Here is a 27,772-nt window from a genome sequence, read left to right on the forward strand (position 1 = left end):
TGGGTAACACTTCTTTGATTTTTCCTCCATAGTTAGATTAAGGGGTTTTTTGGGATGCGGTTGTCTACCAGAATATACTTAGAAGTCAAGTGTACGGTTAAGAGTAATGGTTGTTTGCTAATATTTAAAGGTGAACAAAATCTATGATAGTTTTGTTGTTACTAACTTACTACAATTTACTTAGCAATTGGATCATCCAACAACTTCACATGGATAACACATCATTTGATAATGATATATGAACACCCAATATGAACTCATGTTTATTGACGGTTACGGTTGGAGATGCTTTCTTATACTACCTTTGTTTCTAGAAAAGAAGTACTAACACTTCTTCATTTTAGCCTAAAAGTAGGTCAAATTGAAAAAGTGATAGTATCTCTTTTCATTTTACTAGATTTGGTTTGTTTCATAGATTTCTGTTCTCTGAGAACTCTAACTTAGAATACGTTCTTTTGTCTTTTTTTTTTCTTTCTTTTTTATTTGTTTGGTTTGACTTCTCCCTCATACTCTTATCTTATTCATCATAGAATTTGATGATGAATCACATATATTTGTCTCGAGCACATGGATTATTATGTTGAAACGCCTGTGATGGTACCAAGTCATTTCTTGGTTTAAAGATATCCATGAGTATTCTTCTTCCGATATATTCCTATTTTGTTATTGTTAGAGCATTGCTCGGTTGATCTCGCATGCGTTGCTATCTCAAGCATGTTTGTCAATGTTAGTGATCAAAACTATAAGTCTTAGTCTACTATAGATAAGGTCTCGGACTAGGATAGAAAGTATAGTTGAGCTCAAGAACTCCATAGCAATCATCATACAAGACGAAGGACTACTCAAGGAACTGGTGGATCTTCATTGACTAAAAGGTATGTGGAGACTTGAACTTATCTATCACTCAAAAGTCTATTTATCTCCAATCTTGAAACAAAAGTCGTTTTGCTATATAGACTTTGATTATACACATTTGGTATCTCGAGCCGAGTTTATCTCGCCTATCTATTTCTCGAAATATGTGTTGGTAAGCTTTCGCTTTAGCCAAATTCATCTTTACCTAGTGACGAAACTCATGTTATGTTTCAATCACTTTGAAAATTTCTCTAACGAAAAATGGTTTGTGAATAACAACTATATAACGTCCTCTGAGAATGTTTCAATGATTGAAATGAGCCTTTAGATTACATAACCATTGGTGGATATAAGCATTGAAATGACACTTTAGAATACATTCTTTTGTCTATTTTTTTTTTATTTGTTTGGTTTGACTTCTCCCACATCCTCTTATCTTATTCATCGTAGAATTTGATGATGAATCACAGATATTTGTCTCGAGCACATGGATTCTTATGTTGAAACGCCTATGATTGTACCAAGTCATCTCTTGGTTTAAAGGTATCCATGAGTATTCTTCTTCCGATATATTCCTATTTTGTTATTCTTTTTCATGTTATTTAGTTGCAGATTTATTTTACACACACAAATTGAGTAAAGGTAATACATATTTGGAAATCGATCTTGAATTTTTCCAAAAAAAGTCTTAGATTTTTCCAAATCTCTGACTTAGGACGAATTTATGACCAAGAGTCATATCTTAACCTGTTTCAACGTCAAGGCATGTCTACATATGTTGTTTACCGTTATAGTGGTGCACTAAGTGGAAAGGTAAAATCAATAAACATAGACGAAGAGAACATTAACTTCTACTGGCGGCTATTTGATGTGATTTTTTAGTTTTTCTTGGCGGGTGCTCCCAATCATTGTTTTACCTGCTCCTGCTTGGGTTGCCACAAGTATATGATATACTTCTATTTCTTGGATAACAAAAATAAGGTAAAAGAACCGTGGGATTAGAAAGAGCAAGCGTCTTTCCACCGAATGTACGAAAGAGCCACGGGATTAGTTTCATATCTTTGTATCATAGTGTTTTGATAAGGATCGAGCAAGAGAGAGGAGAGCATAAACGCGGAAGCCTAAAAGACTACATTGAAAATAATCTTGGTGTGTCTTTCTCATTAATTCTTCAAGATATTTATACAATCACAAGACTTGATTCTCAACACAATTCCTAATATAATTCTCATAACTTAAAGTGCATATCTCCTAAATATAGACTCTCATATATTATTTCCTAATACCCTCCCTCAAGATGAAGCATATAGATCACGAATGCCCGTCTTGGACAAAAAAAATTTAAATTGAGTTTTCCCTAACATTTGTGAAAAGTTCTGCCAATTTCGGTCCTCATCGTAGTTTAAGGATGTTTCGGTCCTCAATTCGTAGTTTTAGGACATTTCGGTCCCCGTCATAGTTTTAGGACATCTCGGTCCATCTTCATAATTTTAGAACATCTTGGTAGTTTATGGACATTACGGTCCCAATCATAGTTTTAGGACATTTCGGTCCCATCAAATCCATGTCTTAATCTTCTCCTTCTTCACCTGATTTCGTGGCTTCAAACTCCACCAAAACTTTACCATTATCGGTAGTCACTACCTTTCTTTACTGTCGTCAAACGATGACTAAGTGACAGCAACATAATCTCTTCTCGTGTTACCTACCATCACCTCAAACTTCTTTGTACACGACCACCATCTTGCAATCTTAATATCAAACTACCAGAACCGACTCCATTCAGTTCAACCACCATTGCACTTAACTGCCTTCACAAACTCAATCCATTGCCAGCAACCTCCACTACTTCCTAGCCATCTCCAATGATCACAGACAACTTCCATTAATTACCACAGCATCTCTCAGCACCGATCATCATCAATCACCACTGCCAACTCCTCGGCTCGTGTTCCTAGTTACAGCCAAACCCATTAACAATGGCAGCATTCCATCCATCAACCATTAATCGTGACTGCCATCAATCAATTGTATGTTTTAAACTCGAGCTCTTCCTTCTATCCGCCACGGCTTCAAAAAATCAACTCAAATCCTTACCATATCCGAGCTACAGATTCACGTCCCTCTTGGTTTCAGAACTCTCTCGCAACAGACTTGCTTTCTTCTTTGTTTTCTAATCTAGACAAAATCCTTCTCATCTGTTTAAACAGCTCTTCAGCTTTCATCATTCAGCTTCAATATCAGAGACCCAACAGTGGCAGCAGCACGCCTCTGTCTTTTCTCGTTCCAAAAACCACCATAAACTCAAGCTAGGTCTCTTCCTTTTCACACAAAACTCCAACTAAGCTCGTGCTCTTCTTAACTTCTGAACCATGTTCCGACCCTTTGTATCAACACCCATCAGATCCATGTTTTTGCGGCGTATCATAATACTCACCACTTTCTCGAGCCCACAACGTCTTCTTCTTGCATTGACAAAATCTTCTTCGAAACTATGGCAATCACCCACCGATTCCACGATCTGACATATTTTCGGTCTTCAGAACTCATCCTTGTAACGACTTGTACTATCGTTTCCATTTTCTTTTACTTGTTTTATAATACCTCTCGAACCTTGGTGAAGACCGAAGGAACATTGCTTGATAGGAAACACGTCTGAGCAGCCACATAAGACTGCGGGCTAGGTCTTCGTCTCATCTCCACGATTAACATCAAACTTTGCACAATTCTCTCCCTTTTGATGACTCCAGAACTTCCAATATATCTCACATCACCAGCTCAAATCACTAACTGCGGTCATGACGCTATTCTCTTGACCTAGGCTTTTTTTTTTTCTTTTCTTCTCTTCTTCTTCTTCTCCTCCACCTCGGCAATAGTATCTTGTCTGCCATGTTTTCTCGGCATCAATAACATGCCCTAAACTCGATTTTCATCATGAATTCAAACGAGATCAAGCTTCTCCTTCTTGTCGCAACTTTGCAAACTCTTCTGGAAAAAATCTAACTTCTCTTCCTCTCCACTCTCCCTCTCACCTTGCTCTGATTCCATGATAAATAATCTTCTCCTTCTTCACCTGATTTCGTGGCTTCAAACTCCACCAAAACTTTACCATTATCGGTAGTCACTACCTTTCTTTACTGTCGTCAAACCATGACTAAGTGACAGCAACATAATCTCTTCTCGTGTTAACTACCATCACATCAAACTGCTTTGTACACGACCACCATCTTGCAATCTTAATATCAAACTACCAGAACCGACTCCATTCAGTTCAACCACCATTGCACTTAACTGCCTGCACAAACTCAATCCATTGCCAGCAACCTCCACTACTGCCTAGCCATCTCCAATGATCACAGACAACTCCCAAAACTTGGTTTGTCTTTCTCAACTACCAAATTCTAAAAATACTTTATTTTTCATTGTGCTGGAATCGATGAGCTACCCAGCAAGCACATTGACGTCGTACAAAAGAAGCTCAGCGAAAATGCAAAAGAAGCTCAGCAAAAAATAGACGTGGCCTCGCAGGAAGTATACACTTTGAACTAATCGATAGTGTCATATCTAAATTTTACTACTGTCACGGTCTGCATTGAAATGTTATCTTTAATGGTCTTGAAACAATTTATCTACACTTACGGAATTCCCGACACAAATGGACATGTACGCATTATTCAAAGAATTTGTTTGTCGAAAGTAAATAAATGTGCTGCTACGGAAAAATTGGTCAGAATCCGAGTGAATTGTATTTGTGGATTTTATCGAGTTCACGGACTTATGGAACTAAGAATAGCCGTTTGGTCCGTTTTACTTCAGAGTTCAGATTACTGCACCGGGGAATTCAAACAACCCACCCAGCGAGTAAGCATGGAGCATGTGAAGTCTATTGCTCTTTGGGCTCAACGTATATATAACCCAACTCCTATAGTGAATTGGGGAAATTTGGAGGAGACCCAAAAAAAAATAATATTCTCATTCTCAGACCCACAATTAATTTTATATACCGTGACACTCATAATTATATGAAATTATTATATGAATCAATACATAACTGGTTATGCATGCTATCTTTTCAGGCATAACTCGTTAAGCAGCCTAATTTTTCAGGAGTATTATTGGCAGTGCAACTTGGACATAACATATCTAAAAATCCGCGACTTAAAACTTTACAAATTTTATATCGTCGGAAATCTTTTTAAAAGAGCTACGCAACGAGTACAAACAAGAATATCAAATTTTTGTTTTTAACGAAAAAATCGGAGGTGATCCTCATTTTAGGGAATTTTTTTGAAAACTTGATAATTAACCATTATGCAGTCACCAAAAACGATGCATAACACATTTTGCAGACGCATAATGAATTATGCAACCATTTTCTCCACTGCATAACAAATTATGCATTTGGATAACAAAATTATGCATCTATAACAAGTTATATTACCATTTTTTTGGTTGATTTTAGCCGTACATATAAAAAATTGATGCATAATGCAGTATGCATCCATATTTACAGATGCATATCAGGTTCTGCATTTACTTTCTCGATGCATAATGCATTATGTAGCCATATTTTCGGACACATAACAGGTTATGCAGGTTTTCTGGACTGCATAACAAGTTATGCAACAAATTTTGTAGATGCATAACAGGTTATGCATCCATTTTCACGAATGCATAACATGTTATGCAGACAGTTTCTCTACTGAATGACATGTTATGCAGTCATAACCACATCATCATCTTCTTTCATGTTTCATTAACTCCCACGCAAACCATTATCTTTCAGTTATTCGGGGGCTCTTGGTCAAAATCATGTATTTACACCATCATCTTCTTTCATGTATTTACACCATCATCTGCAATTAAACCTTCTTCACAACTCATCCAGTATTGCTTACTCCAACTCAATTCACGGCTGAGAGTTTCATAAAAATCTGAAATTCATTTCAAAATCTTCATTGAAAACAAGTTTTGATCATAAATCTATGATGACCAAACCGTGTTCTAAAAACCCATTTAGGGATTTTTGCTGCTACCATTAATAACAGTAGTGAATTGAAATTGTAATGAAGAGAATCGGTAGTAAGAGGGTTCGTCGTTAATTCGAAGAAGAAGACGATTTGGTGCTGCTGTTGAGATCAATCGAATTTACGCATGAATTTGTTCTCGAAATCAATCGAATCTCTCCCTTTTTCTGAGATCTAGGTATAGTGGAGAAGAAGAAGAAAAAAAAAAGACGAAGAAGAAGAAGAAAAAAAAAGACAGAAACAGAAACAAAATTTTATATACTTTGGGTTTGAGAATAATTTTCTTCCAGAATTTGGGTGCGCGCCTGTAGTTTTGGGAGCGTGGGTTTCACAGTAGAAACATCATGAAGAATGGGTCTCCCTGTAATTTTCACTACTGAATTGGGGAAATTAGGGGGAGACCCAAAAAAAATAATATTCTCATTCTCAGGCCCACAATTAATTTTCTATACCGTAACACCCATAATTATATGAAATTATTATATGAATCAATACATAACTTGTTATGCATACTATCTTTTCGGGCATAACTCGTTACGCATCCTAATTTTTCAGGGGTATAATTGGCAGCGCAACTTGGACATAACATATCTAAAAATCCGCGCCTTAGAATTTTACAAATTTTATATCGTTGGAAATCTTTTTAAAAGAGCTACTCAACGAGTATAAACAAGAATATAAAATTTTTGTTTTTAACGAAAAAATCGGAGGTGCTCCTCATTTTAGGGAAATTTTTTGAAAACTTGATACTTAACCATTATGCAGTCACCAAAAACGATGCATAACACATTTTGCAGACGCATAACGAATTATGCAACCATTTTCTCCACTGCATAACAAATTATGCATTTGGATAACAAAATTATGCATCTATAACAAGTTATATTACCATTTTTTTGGTTGATTTTAGCCGTACATATAAAAAATTGATGCATAATGCAGTATGCATCCATATTTACGGATGCATATCAGGTTATGCATCTATTTTCTCGATGCATAATGCATTATGTAGCCATATTTTCGGACGCATAACAGGTTTTGCAGGTTTTCTGGACTGCATAACAAGTTATGCAACAAATTTTGTAGATGCATAACAGGTTATGCATCCATTTTCACGAATGCATAACATGTTATGCAGACAGTTTCTCGACTGAATGACATGTTATGCAGTCATAACCAAATCATCATCTTCTTTCATGTTTCATTAACTCCCACGCAAACCATTATCTTTCAGTTATTCGGGGGCTCTTGGTAAAAATCATGTATTTACACCATCATCTTCTTTCATGTATTTACACCATCATCTGACATTAAACCTTCTTCACAACTCATCCAGTATTGCTTACTCCAACTCAATTCACGGCTGAGAGTTTCATAAAAATCTAAAATTCATTTCAAAATCTTCATTGAAAACAAGTTTTGATCATAAATCTATGATGACCAAACCATGTTCTACAAACCCATTTAGGGATTTTTGCTGCTACCATTAATAATAGTAGTGAATTGAAATTGTAATGAAGAGAATAGGTAGTAAGAGGGCTCGTCGTTAATTCGAAGAAGAAGACGATTTGGTGCTGCTGTTGAGATCAATCGAATTTAGGCATGAATTTGTTCTCGAAATCAATCGAATCTCTCCCTTTTTCTGAGATCTAGGTATAGTGGAAAAGAAAAAGAAGATAAAAAGGCGAAGAAGAAGAAGAAGAAGAAGAAGAAGAAGAAGAAAAAAACAAAAAAAACAGAAACAAAATTTTATATATTTTGGATTTGAGAATAATTTTCTTCCAGAATTTGGGTGCGCGCCTGTAATTTTGGGAGTGTGAGTTTCACAGTAAAAACATCTGGAAAAATGGGTCTCCCTATAGTTTTCACTACTGAATTTCTGTAACTTGATGTGTATGTATTTATATTTGGAATTAATTTAACTGTATGCATCCACGTTTGTGTACAAAACAACCATTGCAAAAAAATTAAATTAAATGATTTGCATGAATTTTCTAGAAAGACAAGGACGACGCCATGGGTACACCAAACGTTGTAAATCAGAATTGTGAACCAGACTTATCCGTCGTTATCTTGAAAAAATGTATGTTGAGTGCTTTGTATGTGGGCTGATGCATTGGCTGACGAGAGATTAACTAAATCATTCGGAAAGAATCGAATCTTTGAAAAATGTTGTCTCTAAGGAAAAGTGAAACACCCTCCAATGCTTGAACCTCCCAAAGCTTGGAGGGATTTATATGATGCCGGTGATGCGCGAAAATTGTCTGGTGATTATATCCTAGAGTACAATGTTTTGAATGCATTTACCGGTCTCCGGCCATAAAAAGCATGGGTTCAAAGTATTTCTCAGTACGTGGGGAGCTTGGACAAAATAGCGGAGCGTCAGAACAAAAAAAGGAACATTTTATTCTCATATATCCTAATCATGCACCGAGTGTTCGAAAAATATGTACGTGAGGCAACTCAAGATACTCTCTGACAACGAAATATGATTCACCGTAACTATTCATTGGCACATGAAATTTAGTCCTATCTAGAACACTAAGAAAATCCATTACAAAGAAACTACTGATGAAAGGCGGTACAATTTACTAACAACCGCCGAAGCGATTATACAGCCAGGAGATGATTCTGACATACTAAGTGCGCCCGATATTTAACTTCACCTGAAGGAAAAAAACGGTTTTCCCGGATCTCCAAGTGCCACCCTTCTTACTTGCCTCTGCATTACATTTTTATTTTCCATATGGCAAGTTGAGTTGGCATCCTCACATAAATCAACTGGATACACGCACATGAAAACATAACATTACTTGACTAAAACTGAAAATTAGATATCTTTAAGCCATAAACTAAAACTGAAAATCAGAGTGGCAATCATAATATTACTCGACATAAAAAGAGAAAAAGAACGAAAAAAAGTTGGATTTTATAAATTGAGGAGGAGAGGAGAAGATACTAACATGCATAAGACCCAAAAACTTATGGACATACAGAGAGTGACCATGACTATGTATGACAGTGTGAAAGTAGAGATAATTGGTGTACAAACTTTCCCTCGATGATCTGGTTCGCAATGATGAAGAAAAATATCGAAGGTACTCAGAATCTCCAAAACATCAAGATTTATGTGCACATTCATTATTTATGCCTTGGAATATTTTTAACACATTGAATTCAAAGAGTAAGAGGTATAATTAAATTTAATAAAAAAGAGGATCATACAATACAATAGTAGAATGCGTTGCCTTTCCCATTACATAAGCAACAACATTAACTAGGTTTTTTTAACATAACTTTGTGATTTCCTGTTCGATTCAAAAAAACAAGTTTATGAATGTATTTCCTTTAAATGAATGTAAAACATTGTTTCCTAGGACGAAATCTTCACCCATACCCATACACGTAATCACAATAGCATTCATACGATTATGTCGATGTCTTATATTCGAAGTTCAAAAGATAGGCGTTATACTTCGTATTATAATTCCTTAATACTTCATCTAACTAGAGTATAATCATTCACATCTTTGCAGTTATGTTTTCAATATAGCACGACTTGAAAGATACGTTAGGAATGAAACAGTTCAAGTCAAAATATTACTAACTTCAAGAGGAAGGATGATGTCGTCGTTGTAGCTCTTTACTTCTTCACATTCTTCAAGTTTTCGAGTAATACTTGTATGTCTCGTATCCTAATAACTTTCTAGCTAACCTATATGAAGTTGACTCTAGTAAATAATGAAGCGACTCTATAAATGAGTTTTGGTTCACTAAAATATGACAACCAAACTTGACATACCAACGCTTGCTGGGTTCAACCGAGCTATGCTCTAACAATGAGGATGATAACGAGGTTGATTCTAGTATAAATACAAAGGGAAGTGGAAGGAAATGGACGAAGCCTCAAGTGATTTATTAACTGAAAAAGTTTGTTTTATTTCACATCCATGGAGACTCATCTTCAACATAAGAAACTTTCCCTAGAAAAGGATAACGCAGTCGAATTCGTGAAAGCTTTGGATAATTTATTTGAGACTGATTGTATCACAATGGATGAGTATTTGAGCATAAGTCTTAAAGCTTCAGAGATGCCTGGTTGGCGGAAATTGTTTGTCAGTTTGAAAAGCGATGAGCTTCGTGTTGCCTTTGCACACAAATTTTTAAATGAACGTTGAAAAATCTTGAATTAGAAAATAGCTAGAGATGTTGAGGGTTGCAAAACAGTAGAAAGAAAAAACATTCGTTTTTGTTAAATACGTACTTGAGTTTTAATTTATGTGGAATGTTGAATGAATGAAATCAATATTTATTGAAGTTAATGAAATATTATCTGTGCTTATTTGTGCTTAATGAATGAATGTTGGATGAATGAATCCGTATTTTCTTATTGGTTACATTCAATTGATTGCTGGTTATTTTCTTATTTGTGTTTTTAACCCTTTTTTTTCATTTCATTGCAGATTGGGAAGGCTACATGGAAAAGGGTTTAGAAAAGGGGAGAACTTAAATACATGCAAGTACTTATTTTCTTATATAGGTTTCTGAATAAATGCTTGTATTGTATTGAAATTGAGTTTGATGGATTCCTTAAAGTATATGTGCAATTGGGTATTGTTTGAGTACACCAATCTCAACTATATATTGTATTGAAATTGAGTTTCTTTCATCTACTTGGTATTTTCAGGAAAATAAAAACCTTACTATGTCAACTGTTAGATTTATGTTTGTTAGTGAAGAAACTTAAGAAGGATAAGCGGCGTGTACGCCCAAAATACAAGAAGTCAATTTTAACAGGAAAGGCTTTCACCCAGGAGCTTTTAGATGGAAATCCTAGGAATGTGTACCTATTGAGAATGAGTAAGGTTCCTTTTACCCAATTATGCAATGAATTCCGAGCCAAAGGGATTTTAGGGGATATTAAATACATAGAAGTAGAAGAGAAGATGACAATGTTTTTATACACAATTGGGCACAACTGTAGGAATCTTATAATTTTACATCACTTTCAACATTCCGGTGAAAGAGTTAGTAAGTATTTTCATGAAGTGTTGACTGCTATGAAGATTTGGTCTGCTGAAGTTTTAGTTCCTCCACCTAATGTATTTGATAAGCCAGCTATAACTAAAAAGCATAAACGTCTCAGAGAATGTGCTTTCAAAGGTGTCGTTGGTGCATTGGATGGCACTCTAATTAGTGCGAGCATTCCATTCAAGACTTTTCAGTGTGGGATTTCGAATACAGAAGCTTCTCTCGTCAATCCAATTGCAGAATCCGGTTAGAAGATCTTCAAGGACTTCACAATTAGAATAGAATTACTCATTCCAGCAACCATTGGTAAAATTAACTCTATAAAGGTGAAGGCGCTCGAGTTTTGGAAATGAGAGATATCTTTAGGAAAGCATATGTTAGGGGTTATTTCTAATGTCAACAACATGAATGATGCACAACTACAAAGACACCATGGAATAGAGAAGGATTTTTCTTGATCTAAGAATAGACAATTACTATATGTTTGACATAATTGATCAGTTGCGCTCATGTGCACAATTTTGGCTTAAAATCTTAGTTGGCTGAAGTCTACTGGAAAAGGGGATACGAGTTTAGCCAAGGATGGGTAATCGTTGATGGACTTCAGCAATGGCGCACTGAATTTGGAATCACACCAAAGAAAATATGTGATGAATAAGGTAGCTGGAGATTTGATGCGAAATGAGACATGTTAGAATGCAAATCTAATATGATTCAAAAGACATTAAAAACAATTTATTACACTGAAGGACCCAATAAAGGACAACCACATATGTTGGATTTATATTGCATCATAATGCAGAAACATTAAAACGAAAAGGAAATGAAATTCCATTAGTGAACATATATCTGCAACCTATAAAAGTTGCATTTGGATATAAATTGCAGAAACAAACATAATTGAAACTCACAATAAAAATCAAATAACAGTTTGGTGAACGAGGGGATGTCAGGTACATACCTTACAAACGATGTAACACTGAATGAATGATGTTAGCTAGGAACATGATGTTTTTAGAGGGGACAGTAGAAAGATCTTTGGATAAGCACTAAGACTAATTTCTAGTAATAAGGAGCAACGTAAGCTGGTGGTGGTGGATATGGGTAGGAAGATTTAGGAGTATACTTTGGTGCTTCGTATTTGGGAGCGACGTAAGCTGGTGGTGGTGGAGACGCATAGACGTATTTAGGGGTGTATTTTGGTGCTTTGTACTTGGGAGCAACATAAGACGGTGGTGGTGGAGACGCATAGATGTACTTAGGGGTGTACTTTGGTGCTTCGTACTTGGGGGCGACGTAAGCCGGTGGTGGTGGAGATGCGTAGACATACTTAGGGGTGTATTTTGGTGCTTCGTACTTGGGGGCGACGTAACCCGGTGGTGGTGGAGATGCGTAGACGTACTTAGGGGTGTACACTGGTGCTTCGTACTTGGGGGCGACGTAAGCCGGTGGTGGTGGAGATGCGTAGACGTACTTAGGGGTGTACTTTGGTGCTTCGTACTTGGGCGACGTAAGCCGGTGGTGGTGGAGATGCGTAGACGTACTTAGGGGTGTACTTTGGTGCTCCGTACTTGGGGGAGACGTAAGCCGGTGGTGGTGGAGATGCGTAGACGTACTTAGGGGTGTACTTTGGTGCTCCGTACTTGGGGGAGACGTAAGCCGGTGGTGGTGGAGATGCGTAGACGTACTTAGGGGTGTACACTGGTGCTTCGTACTTGGGGGCGACGTAAGCCGGTGGTGGTGGAGATGCGTAGACGTACTTAGGGGTGTACACTGGTGCTTCGTACTTGGGCGACGTAAGCCGGTGGTGGTGGAGATGCGTAGACGTACTTAGGGGTGTACACTGGTGCTTCGTACTTGGGGGAGACGTAAGCCGGTGGTGGTGGAGATGCGTAGACGTACTTAGGGGTGTACACTGGTGCTTCGTACTTGGGGGCGACGTAAGCCGGTGGTGGTGGAGATGCGTAGACGTACTTAGGGGTGTACACTGGTGCTTCGTACTTGGGGGCGACGTAGCCGGTGGTGGTGGAGATGCGTAGACGTACTTAGGGGTGTACACTGGTGCTTCGTACTTGGGGGCGACGTAGGCCGGTGGTGGTGGAGATGCGTAGACGTACTTAGGGGTGTACACTGGTGCTTCGTACTTGGGGGCGACGTAGGCCGGTGGTGGTGGAGATGCGTACATGTATTTAGCGGTGTACACTGGTGCTTCGTACTTGGGGGCGACGTAAGCCGGTGGTGGTGGAGATGCGTAGACATATTTAGGAGTATACTTTGACGCTTCGTATTTAGGAGTGTACTTTGGTGCTTCGTACTTGGGTGCTTTGTATTTTGGTGCTTCGTATTTGGGTGCTTCGTATTTAGGAGTATATTTTGATGCTTCGTACTTTGGGGCTTCGTATTTCGGAGTATATTTTGGTGCTTCGTACTTGGGAGCGACGTAAGCCGGTGGTGGTGGAGAGGTGTAAACGTATTTAGGAGTATACTTTGGTGCTTCGTACTTGGGAGCGATGTAAGCCGGTGGTGGTGGAGATGCATAGACGTATTTTGGAGCTTCGTATTTTGGAAGATATGCTTCTACAGTAAGATCTACAACTGGTTTCTTGTATGGAGTTTCCTTGTTGGGCGTGTAAGGCTCGTATTCAGCTAGTGCAACATGGATTAGAACGAATAAGGTTAAAGCATGAACCAGACATGCTGAGATCCTTGCCATGTTGATTGATAGGTGAAGGCAAGGAAGAAAGAAAGAATACCTAAGAAGTTGTTGTTCGTAGAGATTATGATGAAGAGAGAGGCTTCTGAACCCAATTATATAGTGCAACACTTGATTACGTTTTCTTCTCTTAATAATGCACAATTAATTGAATAATATCCGCTTGGGAGGCATGCTAGTCAGTTGTGTACCACTAAGTCAATGTATAACACAAGTCGAGGCACGCACGATCTTCGGGTGATCAACGATTGAAATTGAATATGGACGCATTCTTGTACGCGTTGGGATGTTTCTCAACTATAGATCGTGCAGACTCATAGTGTCTCTTAGTGGTCATGCATCTTCTGTTTTTGTTGTGTAATTTAACTTGCCAGAACAAACATCAAAATGTTTTAAACTTTATCAAGCCCAAGACATTAAAATTTGTAAAAATTTGGATTAAAAAAAAATCACAAAATTAATTAAAAACACCAAAATCAACAATTAGGGAAAAAAGATATGTAAAATTTGATACTGTTTAAATGGACGAGAATGTAAAAATGGCCAGCATGTAAACAGTTTCATACTACCTATTTTCAAATACTTTTTATTATTTTTAATTTACATCGGGATGCATCCAGTTTCATCCTCGCTCTTTTTTAAATTTAAGCCAAGATGAATCTAATTTCATTCTTGATATTTTATTTGTGTCCATTTCACCCATACTAATTTTTACTCGTCCAATAGAACCATGTTTTAAAAATATTTGGACAAATGACCCATTTTCCGGAAAAAAATCCTTTTACTAAGAAAATTTTATACTTGTATATATGATCATCAAATAACCCTATTACATGTTTCTTATAGAAATTGAAGTCTAAAAAAATTTTAAAGGTGAGAGATTGAAGTCTCTAGTTTCCTCACATGTGCTTTTGGGCCATTTAGTTCTTTAGACTGGTGCACTTGAGAGGCCCATGTGTTTTTTACCATTTTCTTCATTGATTAAATCATCTTACGAAAGAATTACTTAACTGCTTGACTGTGGGATGAGATGGAGGTAAGTTATTGTCGTAGCATTGTTGAAGATGAGTCTGAATATTGTGAAGATTAGCTTCAATGTTGCCAAAGTGATATCTCTTCCATAGCTGCAGTAGAGTTCTGGTGAATTTTAATTTACTAGAGAACTGATAAGATGGGGATCCCAACATCGGCTTTCTATCGAGAAAGAATTTTATATGCAACAGTGTTTATGGGTGAAAACTATTCCTGCCGAATTTGGTAATTTGGGGTGTGTGGATGAGGAATGAATCTAAACCCTAAAAAAATGCACTGCACGGGAGTGCTTTGTGATTCGCGAAATAAATTTGTACAATTCTGTCCTAAACCAAGAAATGGCCGTTCCAGACTTGCTTCAGTCACAAAGTGAAGGAGATGGGGTTGATCTTAGGGAGGGAAGCGAATAAGGTATTGAGATTGTGAAGGTGTTGGCTATGTATGATTTGTATCAGAAAGATGAACTGGCTTGCAGAATGTAAGCTATCAGTTCCGGTGTTTGAATACGGTTGTATCAACACTTGCTTCTGTTGTCTTGTCTTGTCGAAATAGGGAGGAGAACCTGTTTATACAAGTCATTGAGCCTTACTCACGTATCTCGTGGGAAGTGGAGAAAGTGGAGTGATGGAGTAGTGGAGTTACGGGTGTTATTGTTACACGATCAGTCTTGCCCACTTCACCTATCATCACTAACCGTCCATGACTTCCTGACACGTTCTTGTGATGGCGTGTTGTGCGCTGCACGCTGTAAACCGCCAGACCAATACCCCAGTATGTATCTCCCAGTTTGTGACATGATTGATGTCTCGAGTGTGTGGATCGTGGGACCCACAGAAGGTAGCATGTAACGCTAGGTTAAATAACTAAGTTATTTGGAATTTGATACTTGTAAAATATCACGTGAATTCTATGCATGTAATGTATCGAATATATTCAGCATGTATGAAGCATCGATGGTTTAAGGATTAATGGAGTAAGTCATGATTAAGCGTCTTAAAATAGATGCGTGTCTAGCCATCTTCAAGTGATCGTTTGCGGCTGTACAGGTAAGTCCTGACTTGACCGATCACTTGGTGTGGTAGAGTGGCGGATGGTAATCACCACAACACCTCATTGACCAGCTAACTCCTGACCAGGGTTGTATAACCAAGCAGGTGAAGTTGAACGGACGAGATGATCTTTGAGACACTCATCTGCGACCGTTAGTGGAATTAGGGTTTATGAAGAGGTGCGCAAGCATCACTCTTCAGCTTGGTCGAAACCAAGCTTGGGACGCAATTTTGGTCGGGCCTATCGTGCATGCGTGTAGACGAAGTTGTCTCGTGAAAGTGTGATCTAAGCCACTCAATTTGTACGACGAAGTTGAGTGGTTGAGATCAATTTGCGACAGAAATCCGGTCTTGGCCGAGACGACCAAGCTTGGTCGGTCAGGCGCGCGTTTAGAGACGACCAAGCTTGGTCGGTCTTGGCCGATTAGTCTGGTATACAGACGGGGGGGCTGGTGTACACGTCCATACCATAATACCCCATAGAAACGTGATCTGAGCCACTCAATTTGTCCGACAAAGTTGAGTGGTCGAGATTATTTTGCAATTGGGAGATGTGACCACGCCTAGTTTCGGCGTGCGAATCGAGACGACCACGCATGATATGCCTTGGCCGATCGCGTGCGGAGATATGTGGGACCACAGTGATTGTGTTGATACTCACTGGACCTAGGGATGTAAATTTGGCCGGGTCGGGCAGCCCGACCTATTTATTAAATGGGACGGTATAGGGCGGGACGGAACATCTCTTATCCATGAAATTAAAAGAGCAGCGCGGGCCGGGTTATTTATCTACAGTTAGTACCCATGACCTACCCAAGCCTGTTTTGTAATTTGGGCTCGGGCGGGGAGGGCCTTGAATATTACAAACAAATATATATATTATACATATATATATTGTTAAAAATAAAAAGAAAGTAGTAATAATACACAATTTTTACTTAAAATTAATAATCAAATACGAGAATTGAGATGTGAATAAGATAAACCAAACTTCCTATAGTTTTTCCTGAATTGAATCATCAGAAAAGGAAACTGCCTTAGATTTTGCTCAATATTTTCTCTATATGGTTAACAAAAATAGACTCCAATGGTAAAAAAGTTAAGAAATACATATGAAAACTATGAGGGTTGACTGTATTTAGTATATGTACCAAGTATATTCTAGGATAAAACAAATGAGAACAGTCAATTAGGCTAGGTAAATGGATAACACTAGCGGGCTAACATGGCGGGTAGCATTGACAGGATAATAGGGAGGGTATTGGGCCGGGCAAGAAAATTTAAATTGTGTCCTATGCCCACCCTCTTATTTAAATGAGCTAGGTCGGGCCAGCCCGTAAAGGGCCACGGTCACCCATGGCGGACGGTACTGGGCCTCGGGATGCCGGGCAAAATTTACACCCCTAACTGGACCTGCCTAATTAGGGTTTTACCAGCCGTGCGTCATGCCTTGTTTGGGCGCATAAATTGGGACGACCATCCATGTTTGGTCTTGACCGATCGGTCATGTATGTAGGCGGGCCCACGGCGTTTGTGTTGACATGCTCCGGGCCCTTTGAATCTACATCTACACCCTCCATCTATGCCTGCGAAAATGGATGGTTGAGACTGATTCGCGACACATGTAATGTGTTGCAAACACTAATTTAGGGTTTCTCGTCCACGCTTCTTGGGTTGTACGAATTGGAAAGCCATGCTACCCTTTTGGAGAGGCCAACCATGCGGGATTCGCATTGGTCCGGTGTTGAACATTCCAATACCTGCTTGAGGGTTATGGATTCGATATAAGCCATCCAATCATGCTGGTGAAGTTGGATGGTCGTGATCGTTTCTGAGACTGATACGGACAGTCCAGATGCTCGATCGGGCTAGTATAACACTCCGAGAGTTATAGCCTGTACGGGTATTTCGTACATGCCTCCTTATTTAATGCTTGGAGATTCGTGTTGCTCTGCTGAGAGCAACACTCAGTCGTCATGTCGCACCAATAATGATAAGAGTGAAGCAGTACAGGTAATACAAGGATGGTCATACATTAATAATGTTATAAATTTACAAGGTATATGGGATTGTTGCTACATGCTCCATTTTAGGTGAATTAGTAAAGTGGAGAAGTATTCATCACTTATCAGTGGCATTATCCTTTGCAGGATGTCTGCGCATAAATTTGGTTTTACAATTTTAGCCCTGAACTAAAATCCACCATCAACAAACAGGCAGGTGACAAATTTCTAGAAGCTGATCGCAATACGGCTTATTTTCATTCTGTAGCTAATTTTAATAAGCGAAGATCTCACATTGGTGCTATTCAAGATCCTTTGGGTATATGGTATGATAACAAAAATGATATTGAAGATATTTTTCGTAAGAACTTTATAGATATATCTAATACGTCTAACCCTCAACCTAGCCAGGATATTTTGCAGCTTTTCTGTAACGGACCGGTGAATTTTCCCTCCTAATGGGCTGGTTTTCAATCCATTAGCAAGGCCAAGCCCACCAGTACGTCACTCGACGTGTAATATGATACATAAACAACAAAAAAATTTATACAAAGAGAAAATAGTGAAGGACAGTAAAATAATGACTACATGCTTGTCCATGAAAAATCCAATAGAACTTGTCAAAGTGAGTCTAATATTTTCAAAATGTAAAATGAGCATTTAATAACGCCAGTACTCATAAGAAGGTCTAAAAAAATGAACAAAGATGTACAAGAAGAATTCCCTTTAAGTGGTAAACCATGAAAACAAAGTTTGTTGTCATCTATGAAGTTCCAAACAAATGACTTGTAGATACTGGAAATTAAAAACTTAGGCTAACACCCTTGATAACTTAGTAAATTCATGTCAAGGTAAAAGACATATTGTACATAAAATACAGTAAACTAAACTATAAGCAGCAAAATTAATCAAGTTCAAGAGTTTTAACAAAATTAGACAAGCACTTAATACCCAAGACCAAAACCATTGTATACGAAACAGACAAGTTTTTTTTTGTTACAGACCATATTGAGATCATGTCCAAAATCCCAATGATAACAGCAAAATATACAAAATGATATGGGATCAAGGCAAACAAACTAAACTCCCAGGTACCCCGTGATATACACATCAAAAAGTATGAGAATACCAACTTTCATAGCGCTAATGCTTCCGTAAGCTCTCCCGGCTTACTGCCACAACTTTTCTTCGTACTCTGAGGGGGGAAAACAAAACAAAGGGGGTGAGCGAAAGCCCAGTAGAGGGTATAACAACAAAAACGTATGCGAGAGTTAAACATGGATAATAAAGAAAAGCACCAGCTAAATAGAAACGTAATTCTTATGCAAACGTAAATCATAAAAATATTAAGAGCCACAAAGCAAATTTACTCTACTATTCATGGCCAGTGTCGCCGTCAGGGTAGTTCTGGTGACCAGCTATCGTTGCCGCAACGATCTTCCGGGTAGCCACCGAGGTGGTGGGGTGCCACTTAGGCCCGACGTTCCTAAAGTAGAGCTTCTAGTTCTTACTGGCAGCAATCTCAAGCAAACTCTCAGATAAAATAACATTTCTAAACCACAGAAAATTCACAAAAGTGAAACGCAGCGATGCCGCAACTTACACAAAAGCCTTCTCCGTAAACAAAAATACCAAAGTGGAAGTAAATCGATATACCAAAATTAAATGCATTCATTCTTAAAAGAGGGAGTGAAATCACTAGCTACAAGAAGTAAGCAAGATTATCGGCAAATGAATATCCAAGGGAGATGAATACTTGACACAAATGTGATTTAAACATGGCAAAGTCTCACATCTGTTACAAAACTGGATTATTTTTTTTTTATCAAGCCAAGTTAGTCCTAGTTGCCCAGAGGTTAACAATGAAAGTAAAATGCAAACACCGTTGTATCCAAGTAAGTACAAATTGAAGACTTAAAAGAAATTAAAAGCCACCATCAGGGGCGGAGGCAACATGTTGCAACCTTGTGCAGTTGCACCCCCTCACGTTTTCAAAATCCATAGGAAGTCTAGTACATTCAAGCCAAAAAAAAAAAAGAGAGAGTTTGCACCCCCTAAAATCTTAACACTTGCACCCCCTAAGCCCAAAAGAAAAATCCATTTTGACTTTCTTTCTCCCATAATCGTTCACAGTAGGAGAGACTAGTACTCCAAAAACGCAACGCAACTCTCATACTCTCATTAGTTAGTCTAATACGTTTTTTTTTCTCCGTTACATCTTCTACTCTATTTTCAGTATCCTGGTGTCATGTAGTTGCTATAAATGTTGCTAGTCTTTCTCTGTTGCAGTAAAAAAAAAATTTGCACCCCCTCTCTCAAAATTCTGGCTCCGCCCCTGGCCACCATTTGCCAAGTTAAGTTATGTAAACAGGGATTTTACAAAGCAAAACTTGAACTAAAATTTGTGAGTTACTAAACATTGGGATAAATTTACTAGTTACTGGGTGGGGGAGGGTAAAATACAGAACCCATATGAAAAGTTTCAAACCTTTAAAAATGGTGAAGTTAAATCAATACCGCTGGTCACTGGATCATTTTTGCAAACAGGTGATGAGCAATTTCAAAATTATGAACAATTCAGAGGAAATCGAATGCATGAGTGCTTTGGAGATTTTAGTGAAGAAAATTTGTCTAGCTCTTGGTTGAGATAACATATCAAATCATCAAATCATTAATTTGCATGGATTGTAATAGTTATGAAAAATGTTGTGCAAGTTCGTTTCAACATCAACTGAAAACAGATGCTCCCAAGCATGGGTTAATTTACTAAACCAAGATTGAAATAGAGGGAGTGAAACAAAATGAAACAAAAGATGAAAACGGAAATGACATTTGAAACCAAGCTGTTCAACCCAGTAAATTTGCATTTGGGAATAAAATTAGGAAGAATGGATCTCTTGGCAACGACAAGCAAACATTTATCTGTGGACTTTGAAATCAAATACAGTAGCTATTAAAAGGAAGGTGGTACAACGAATTCACATCCACTAATTCCGAAATAAGGAGAAACGAAAATTTAATCCAAATCAGAAAATAAAAAGCACAAATTGAATACAGTGAAAACAATGAAGAAAACATGAAATAAACAATTGAGAGAGAACCCCCTACCTTTGCGTTTCAAAATCCTTAATCGTAAACGGAGAGCGAGTTCCAGTCAAATTTTTCTTCACAAATCAACAGTTTCTTGTCTGTGTGAAATGGTTGGGAAAAAAACAACGGTTTTGAGAGAAGAGAAAGTCGGAAATAACAAGGAGAATGTTTATCTCTGATTTTAAAGTGACATGGACTAAGATACCCTTAGCTTCTCATGCCCTTTACGTGGCACTCATGGGCAAAATATTGTAGCCTTGTCCAAGGTATCTACTAATCTGATTATTCGGTTTTAGGTAACTTACCTAAACGAACATTCATATTGGTTGTGCTAGAGCTCAAAGCCCAACAAAATTATTCGGGTCGTTACATTTTTCCTCCATCTATTTCTACAACTCAGAATGATTCTCTTATCCAGATATCGGATGCTCAAGAAATCAAGGATGCAGTTTTTCAGATCAGACCTTGGGCATCTTCAGGAAATGATGGATTTCAAGCAGCTTTTTATCAGCAATGTTGGGATATTATTGGTAATGAGGTAATTTCTATGGTTAAACACTTTTTTATTCACAAACATATGCTCAAAGCCATAAATCATACCTATCAAGTGTTGATCCCAAAAATTCAATATCCCCAAACACCAGCACATTATCGACCTATTAGTCTTTGTAATGTTAGCTAAAATAATTTCAAAAATTTTAGCTAACCGTTTGAAACCGCTTATCTCTGATCTTATTTCACCTACTCAAACTGCATTTGTTTCTGGTAGACACATCCATGACAATATCATTATTGCCCATGAAATTTTGCATAGTATGAAGCTTAAAAATATTAATCGAGCTCTTGTAGGTTTGAAATTAGACATGTCGAAAGCTTTCGACAGGGTAGAATGGTCTTTTCTGCTTTTTATTTTTAGACAACTGGGTTTTCATGAGGACTGGATTACTATGATTGAGAAGTATATTTCTACAACCAATGTTTCGATTCTTACCAATGGTAGTCCTAGTTCCACTTTTTCTCTTACTCGTGGCCTTCGTCAGGGAGACCCTTTGTCTCCATATTTATTTTTGTTCATCATGGAAGCCTTTTCAAGACATTTACAACATCATGTTGATTCAGTTCTTCTTAAGGGAATAAAAATTAACCGACATTGTCCAGATATCAATCACCTGTTTTTATGCAGATGATTGTTTATTGTTCTATCAAGCTACTTGTTCTCAAATGGTGCATCTCCAACATCTACTTCAGATTTTTGGTCAAGCTTCAGGGCAGTTTATCAATATGCACAAATCAACCATATCTTTTGGTAAGCATACTTCTAATAATCCCAAGTCTAATATTCCTGGTATACTTAACATGAAAGTTATGGGTCTTTGTGAAAAATATTTGGGAATACCTCTTTTATTTCATAGATCAAGACAAAAGAATTGTCAAGGCATTATTGATAACATGAACAACAGATTACAAGGTTGGCAGAGTAAAATGACTAATCAAGCAGGCAGAACAATTCAGGTAAATTTTGTTCTCAGTACAATGGCAATGTACCAAATGCAAGTATTTAAGTTGCCAGACTCGACTATCCAACAAATGGAAAAGATTCAGAGAAGCTACTGGTGGAACAATTTCAGCAACAACCATTCACAACATTTTATTTCCTGGGATAAATTACATTTTCCTAAAAGACTTGGTGGTTTAGGTCTTAAAAACTTAACCAATTACAATTTAGCCTTTTTGGCGAAATTGGCTTGGCAGCTGCTGCACAATCAAGAGGCCTTATGGGCAGAAGTTCTTAAAGGTAACCCTTTCCCTCATAATGATCTCAATTTTTTCCCTCCATCAACACACACTAACTCAAGTTGGATATGGCAGAGCACTTGTCTTGGCATTCAAATTATTATGCAGAATGCTAAATGGCAGGTTGGTAAAGGTAACGACATCAACATTTGGACAGCTAATTGGATTCCATCTTTGGAATCTTCAATTCAGAATTGGGATGATTTGAATACTCGTGATTATCAATGGGTTTCAGAACTCATCGATGCAGATTCTGGTTAGTGGAATATATTACTTCTTAGACAGCTATTCTCTCCAGCTCAGGTGAATTCCATCCTAACTATACCTATTCAACTAGAAGAGGAAGATAAATTAGTATGGCCTTTTACTACAACTGGTATTTTTTACCACTGCTTCAACTTATTAAATGCTATGTGAAAAATATATGAATTCTGATATGTCAATGGGATTATCTCCTAGTTTTTGGTTAACCTTCTGGAAGATAAAAATGCCATACAAGTACCAGATTTTTATGTGGAAAGTTATCCATAATATTGTTCCTGTCAAAGTTAGGATTTTTAAACACATGAATGTTGTTGATCAACACTGTGTGCTTTGCAATCTGCATTAAGTTGAGGATTTAGATCACATGTTACTTCACTGTCCTTTCTCTCAAACAGTTTGGCAAACGTTTTTCCCTCACCACTTTTCTTCTTTTATGCAGCATTCTACAATCCTTTCTTGGATTCACAGCTGGCAAGACAAGGAAGCTGATATATCTATTCAGAAGATTCAAACATTTATTCACTTAGCAGCCTGCATTATGCATTTTATTTGGAAACATAGATGTAGAATTTTCTTTAATAATATAACACCCAATCACAACTATGTCATTCATCAAGTAAGATCCTATATTGCATATCATCATTTAGGCCATACATCTGATAATCATCAAATTTCTCTTAGAAATAATATCAGTTTGACTCTTACTTGGAAACCACCTCCTTTACAATTTCTGAAGATTAACATTGATGCTTCTTTTAATTATAATTCCTTATTAGCTGGTATTGGAATTATAACTAGAACCTCTACAGGAGCATATGTTATGGGAAGGGGGACAGTAAGACGAGCCATAAATGTTCAACAAGCTGAAGCCTGGGCATTGTTGGAGTCTATGCAACTGGCTGCATCAAATGGGTGGACTCATGTTATTTTTGAAACGGATAACCTTAGTAACAGTACTGTTCTGCAACAACAATCTACTCTTTCTCATTGGCAAAGTATGCCTCTTCTTAAAAAATGTATGAATATATGTAACATTAATCCTGTTTGGTCATGTGTGTTTGTTCATAAATCTTGTAATAAAACTGAAGATGCTCTTGCTAAAACATCTAGAAAACTTAACGTATGTGGGGAATAGTGGTTTAAACCACCTGACTTGTTAATGCCCTTCATAAGATATGATGTAACAATTTTGCCTGTGTAAGAGAACTTTCTTCTTTGTTAAAAAAGATCATCTTACGAAATGTCAATAAAAAGACATGACAAAGCTGGGGAACCATAAGAATCTCAAACCATAAGAAGAAGCATTCGAATATGAAGTGTAGGCAGTTTAAAAGACTGAAAATGAATGCTCTCCACCACTATTTTCACTCTTTGTTCTACGCTAGTGACTTGTTTGTTTAATAAATTTCAAGAAAATATTTTAGTCCCACGAAATATTATTTAGCCAATCACATTCTTTGAAAATAATTACCTAAAATTATTAAATGTTATTAATTTAGGAAACATAACAAAACAAATATAAACAAATTCAACGTCACAAAAAAAATCATTATAATAAAATTAAATACGCAATGTGCATCATGATATCATCATAAAATTGGATAAATCATATGAATTAAAAAAAATATCTAATGTCCAGTGTCCATTTACAGTTTTGTAATAAAATCTTCCTAATTACAACTCCAAACTACGGATAAAAGAAAATACTTACAATTACATTTTCAGTTGGGTATTAAAAAAATATATAAAATTTATATTGACGATTAAAAGAAAATACTTGATTTGTGGATGTCACACATGAATCTAGAAATCTTCTTTCGATGGTTTACAAAAGGGTTTGTTAATCTTGTACAAATAAAAATAATACAACATCAATAAGAGTAAAAATCAAACAAACAATAAAATTTGCAGAGAAGAAAAAAAAATTGAATATGAAACATGCGGCTAAAAGGATTTTCAACCCCACAAATTAGGAAAGCAGTTTCGTCAACTTTATCAGGAAAAATAAAATTTAGGCTAGTTGCATTTTTTTGAGTAAGATATAATCCGATGAGTATAGCATTATTTCCAGATTTCTACACATGATCCAAAGATAAGTAAAGATACGTTAGGAAAAATGACTCAAAGATATCAAAATTAATGTGAAAATCAAGGTATAACAAAAAAAAAATGAAACTTTAACAGATGCGCAAGATTTTCTAGACGTAAATATTTCTTGATTTTAATGTGCTATCAAAAAAATAGTATATTCCAAACCAAAAACTATCGATAGTTATGTAAATTTTGGTATATTAAATAATATCATTTCCAAAATATTGTCTTCTTTTTTTTGGAATTTCTTTCCTTGGTCTGTCTATATAAAGTGCTCGAGCCAACAGCGGGTCCCATCTTGTTTTTTCATTTTTTAGGGTTAAGTTCTTTTTCGGTTTGTGTTGTTGTCTAATCTATTAGGTTTTTGTATTTGATAAACCTCGAAGGTGTAATCAGTGGATGCGGCAGTGGAAGCTCATGAGCATTGAAATGGTTATTCTAATAAAGTAAACTCATGCAAGGTATTGAATCCTGAAATCCTTTTTTTTGGTATTCTTGGTATTTGGATTCTTGATTTCGTTTTGCTTTTTACTTGATTTTATGTTGAAGAAGTTGATGATACCTCACGAGCTCTTGAAAGATTCATTTATTTGTGGAATCTTTGGCTATACGTCAAGAGCTCAGCACCTTTTTCCTGCAAATCTTTCATCAACTGGGTTTCTTCGGATACAACTTAACTACTCTTCGATTTATTAACCATGGAGTTTAGACGGATCTAGTTATTGTTTTAGGTGTAAATGAGTTTTATCGTCCCTATGTACGGATCAGGCCATTGGAAATCACAATTTTCTTATCACTTTGTGAAACTAGCCAAGCCATATATGGTATGGTCATAAGATACAATTTTTCCCTATGGAGGGAACTGGTAACTATTGCAATTCGGTATTCTCTTGGTAGCCTTTTGTATATATGTTTTCATTATCGAGTTGTAGTTTACATGCATGGTGTATATTTAGGTCCTTTGTTATTTTTTTTCTTTTTAGCAGATTGAAAAAGTGGGGCTACAACAACCACACCCAATATTTTTCTTAGTAATCTGAATGGACAAAATCCAATATACTTTCTAGAGAATCAACTAGACAGTCAGACTCAATCTAGATAAAAAGTATATCAAAGAGTTTATATCTCAATATCTCGATTTGATATATACTCAAGCAAATAGAAATCTGAGACTCTTTATCAAATACTAGAGAGATAACTTGGATGGTACCAAAGACCAATATCCAAGTGTCAATCAATTTAAATAAACAACCAAAAGGTCGGATATTCTAATTGATTGAACAACGCATAACCTGTGATATTTCAATTATATGAAAAATACAATGCGGAAAAGAAATAACACAGACACCATGATTTTGTTAACGAGGGATCCGCAAATGCAGAAAAACCAGGGACCTAGTCCAGATTGAACACACACTGTACCAAGATGCTACAGACACCATCCTACTCTAAATTAACTTCGCCTGGACTGTAGTTGAACCCCAATCAATCTCACACTGATCCAAGGTACAGTTATGCTCCTACGTCTCTGATCCCAGCAGGATACTACGTTCTTGATTCCCTTAGCTGATCTCACCCACAACTAAGAGTTGCTACGACCCAAAGTTGAAGACTTTAATAAACAAATCTGTATCGCACAGAAAAGTCTACGGTAATAGATAAATCCGTCTCCCACGAATATACCTACGAGTTTTGTTCCGTCTTTGATAAATCAAGATGAACATGAACCAATTGATAAACCGGACTTATATTCCCAAAGAACAGCCTAGTATTATCAATCACTTCACAATAATCCTAATCGACGCAGCGAAAAAAGATATTGTTGAATCACAAACGACGAGACGAAGTGTTTGTGATTTCTTTTATATCTTGCCTATCGGAGATATCAATCTCAAGTCAATTATTACTATTACACTCGTACGATAGAAACAGCAAGATCAGATCACACAACTACAAGAAAGTAGTATCGGTCTGGCTTCACAATCCCAATGAAGTCTTTAAGTCGTTAACCTGGTTTAGAAGAAGAAACCAAAGGTTAAAGGAGAATCGACTCTAGCTTAGCACAACTAGTATCACACAGAAGGTGTGGATATTAGGTTTCCCAGTTGCTAGAGCTCTTCCTTATATAGTCTTTCAAATCAGGGTTTGCAATCAATGTTAGCTTGGTAACAAAGCATTCAATATTCACCGTTAGATGAAAACCTGATTTAGATTCAAGCTAATATCTTTCAACCGTTAGATCGAAAACTAGCTTGTTACACAAATGAAATGCACATTTCTAGGCTTGTGTAACCGTACCCAAACTTGTACATTTGTTGGTTCAACAATAGTCAACCAAATGGTTAGCCATATGATCACTTTCATATCAACCATATTCTTCTTCACCATAACTAGTTCAAGTGACTCAAATGAACTAGTTAGAGAGTTGTTCAATTGCAAGGAAATCTTATGTAACTACACAAGACACCATCGAAGAAAAAACGATTTGATTCACTCGAATCGGTTCATGAACTATATAGCCACGGTTTGCATTTGCATTCCTTAGTTTATATAAGAATAAGTTCACAAATCATCGTTTTTAGATATAACCTACTCAAGTTCGCGGACTTAAGTTCCCGGACGGAGTTCACAAACTCCAGCAGAAATTCTCGGGACAAGAACTTCCGCCAGTTCGTCGACTTGGCTCACGCCACCATGCCGGTTCTCTTGATCAACAAAGTTCGCAAACTTCGGTTCAAGGAATAAGGACTTATACATATATGTGTTTCCGCAACAATTCTTATATCCTCAATGGTTATATAATCTAAACTCTCATTTCAATCA

The 27,772-nt window shown here is 37.0% G+C and overlaps 2 protein-coding genes and 1 long non-coding RNA gene across 3 annotated transcripts; 1 reads left to right on the forward strand and 2 right to left on the reverse strand.

Moving 5' to 3' along the window:
- Window positions 1–11,694: 11,694 nt before the first annotated feature.
- On the reverse strand, window positions 11,695–13,671 carry LOC113343910 (extensin-2-like). The gene is made up of 2 exons (XM_026588001.1): window positions 12,931–13,671; window positions 11,695–11,769 (listed from the first exon to the last, which is right to left on the reverse strand). Exons 1-2 carry the CDS (start codon window positions 13,624–13,626, stop codon window positions 11,695–11,697), a joined length of 771 nt encoding a protein of 256 aa, XP_026443786.1. The 5' UTR covers window positions 13,627–13,671.
- A 4,835-nt stretch (window positions 13,672–18,506) lies between these two features.
- LOC113343859 lies at window positions 18,507–20,984 on the reverse strand. Its single transcript, XR_003357446.1, has 2 exons — window positions 20,819–20,984; window positions 18,507–18,905 (listed from the first exon to the last, which is right to left on the reverse strand). It is a non-coding gene; the product is annotated as an uncharacterized LOC113343859 (long non-coding RNA).
- Window positions 20,985–22,818: 1,834 nt separating this feature from the next.
- LOC113343911 lies at window positions 22,819–23,993 on the forward strand. Its single transcript, XM_026588002.1, has 2 exons — window positions 22,819–22,850; window positions 23,327–23,993. Exons 1-2 carry the CDS (start codon window positions 22,819–22,821, stop codon window positions 23,991–23,993), a joined length of 699 nt encoding a protein of 232 aa, XP_026443787.1.
- Window positions 23,994–27,772: the final 3,779 nt, after the last annotated feature.

The sequence above is a fragment of the Papaver somniferum genome, unplaced genomic scaffold (assembly GCF_003573695.1).
Source record: "Papaver somniferum cultivar HN1 unplaced genomic scaffold, ASM357369v1 unplaced-scaffold_7, whole genome shotgun sequence".
NCBI classification, from domain to species: domain Eukaryota; kingdom Viridiplantae; phylum Streptophyta; class Magnoliopsida; order Ranunculales; family Papaveraceae; genus Papaver; species Papaver somniferum.

Coding starts and splice junctions, on each gene's coding strand:
- LOC113343910 (XM_026588001.1), bottom strand. CDS start 13,626: ATGGCAAGGATCTCAGCATGTCTGGTTCATGCTTTAACCTTATTCGTT. Junction 11,770..12,930: donor ACGCATCTCCACCACCACCG/GCTACGTCGCCC, acceptor CAACTTTTATAG/GTTGCAGATATATGTTCACT.
- LOC113343911 (XM_026588002.1), top strand. CDS start 22,819: ATGGGTTTCAGAACTCATCGATGCAGATTCTG. Junction 22,851..23,326: donor ACTCATCGATGCAGATTCTG/GTTAGTGGAATA, acceptor TTGGATTCACAG/CTGGCAAGACAAGGAAGCTG.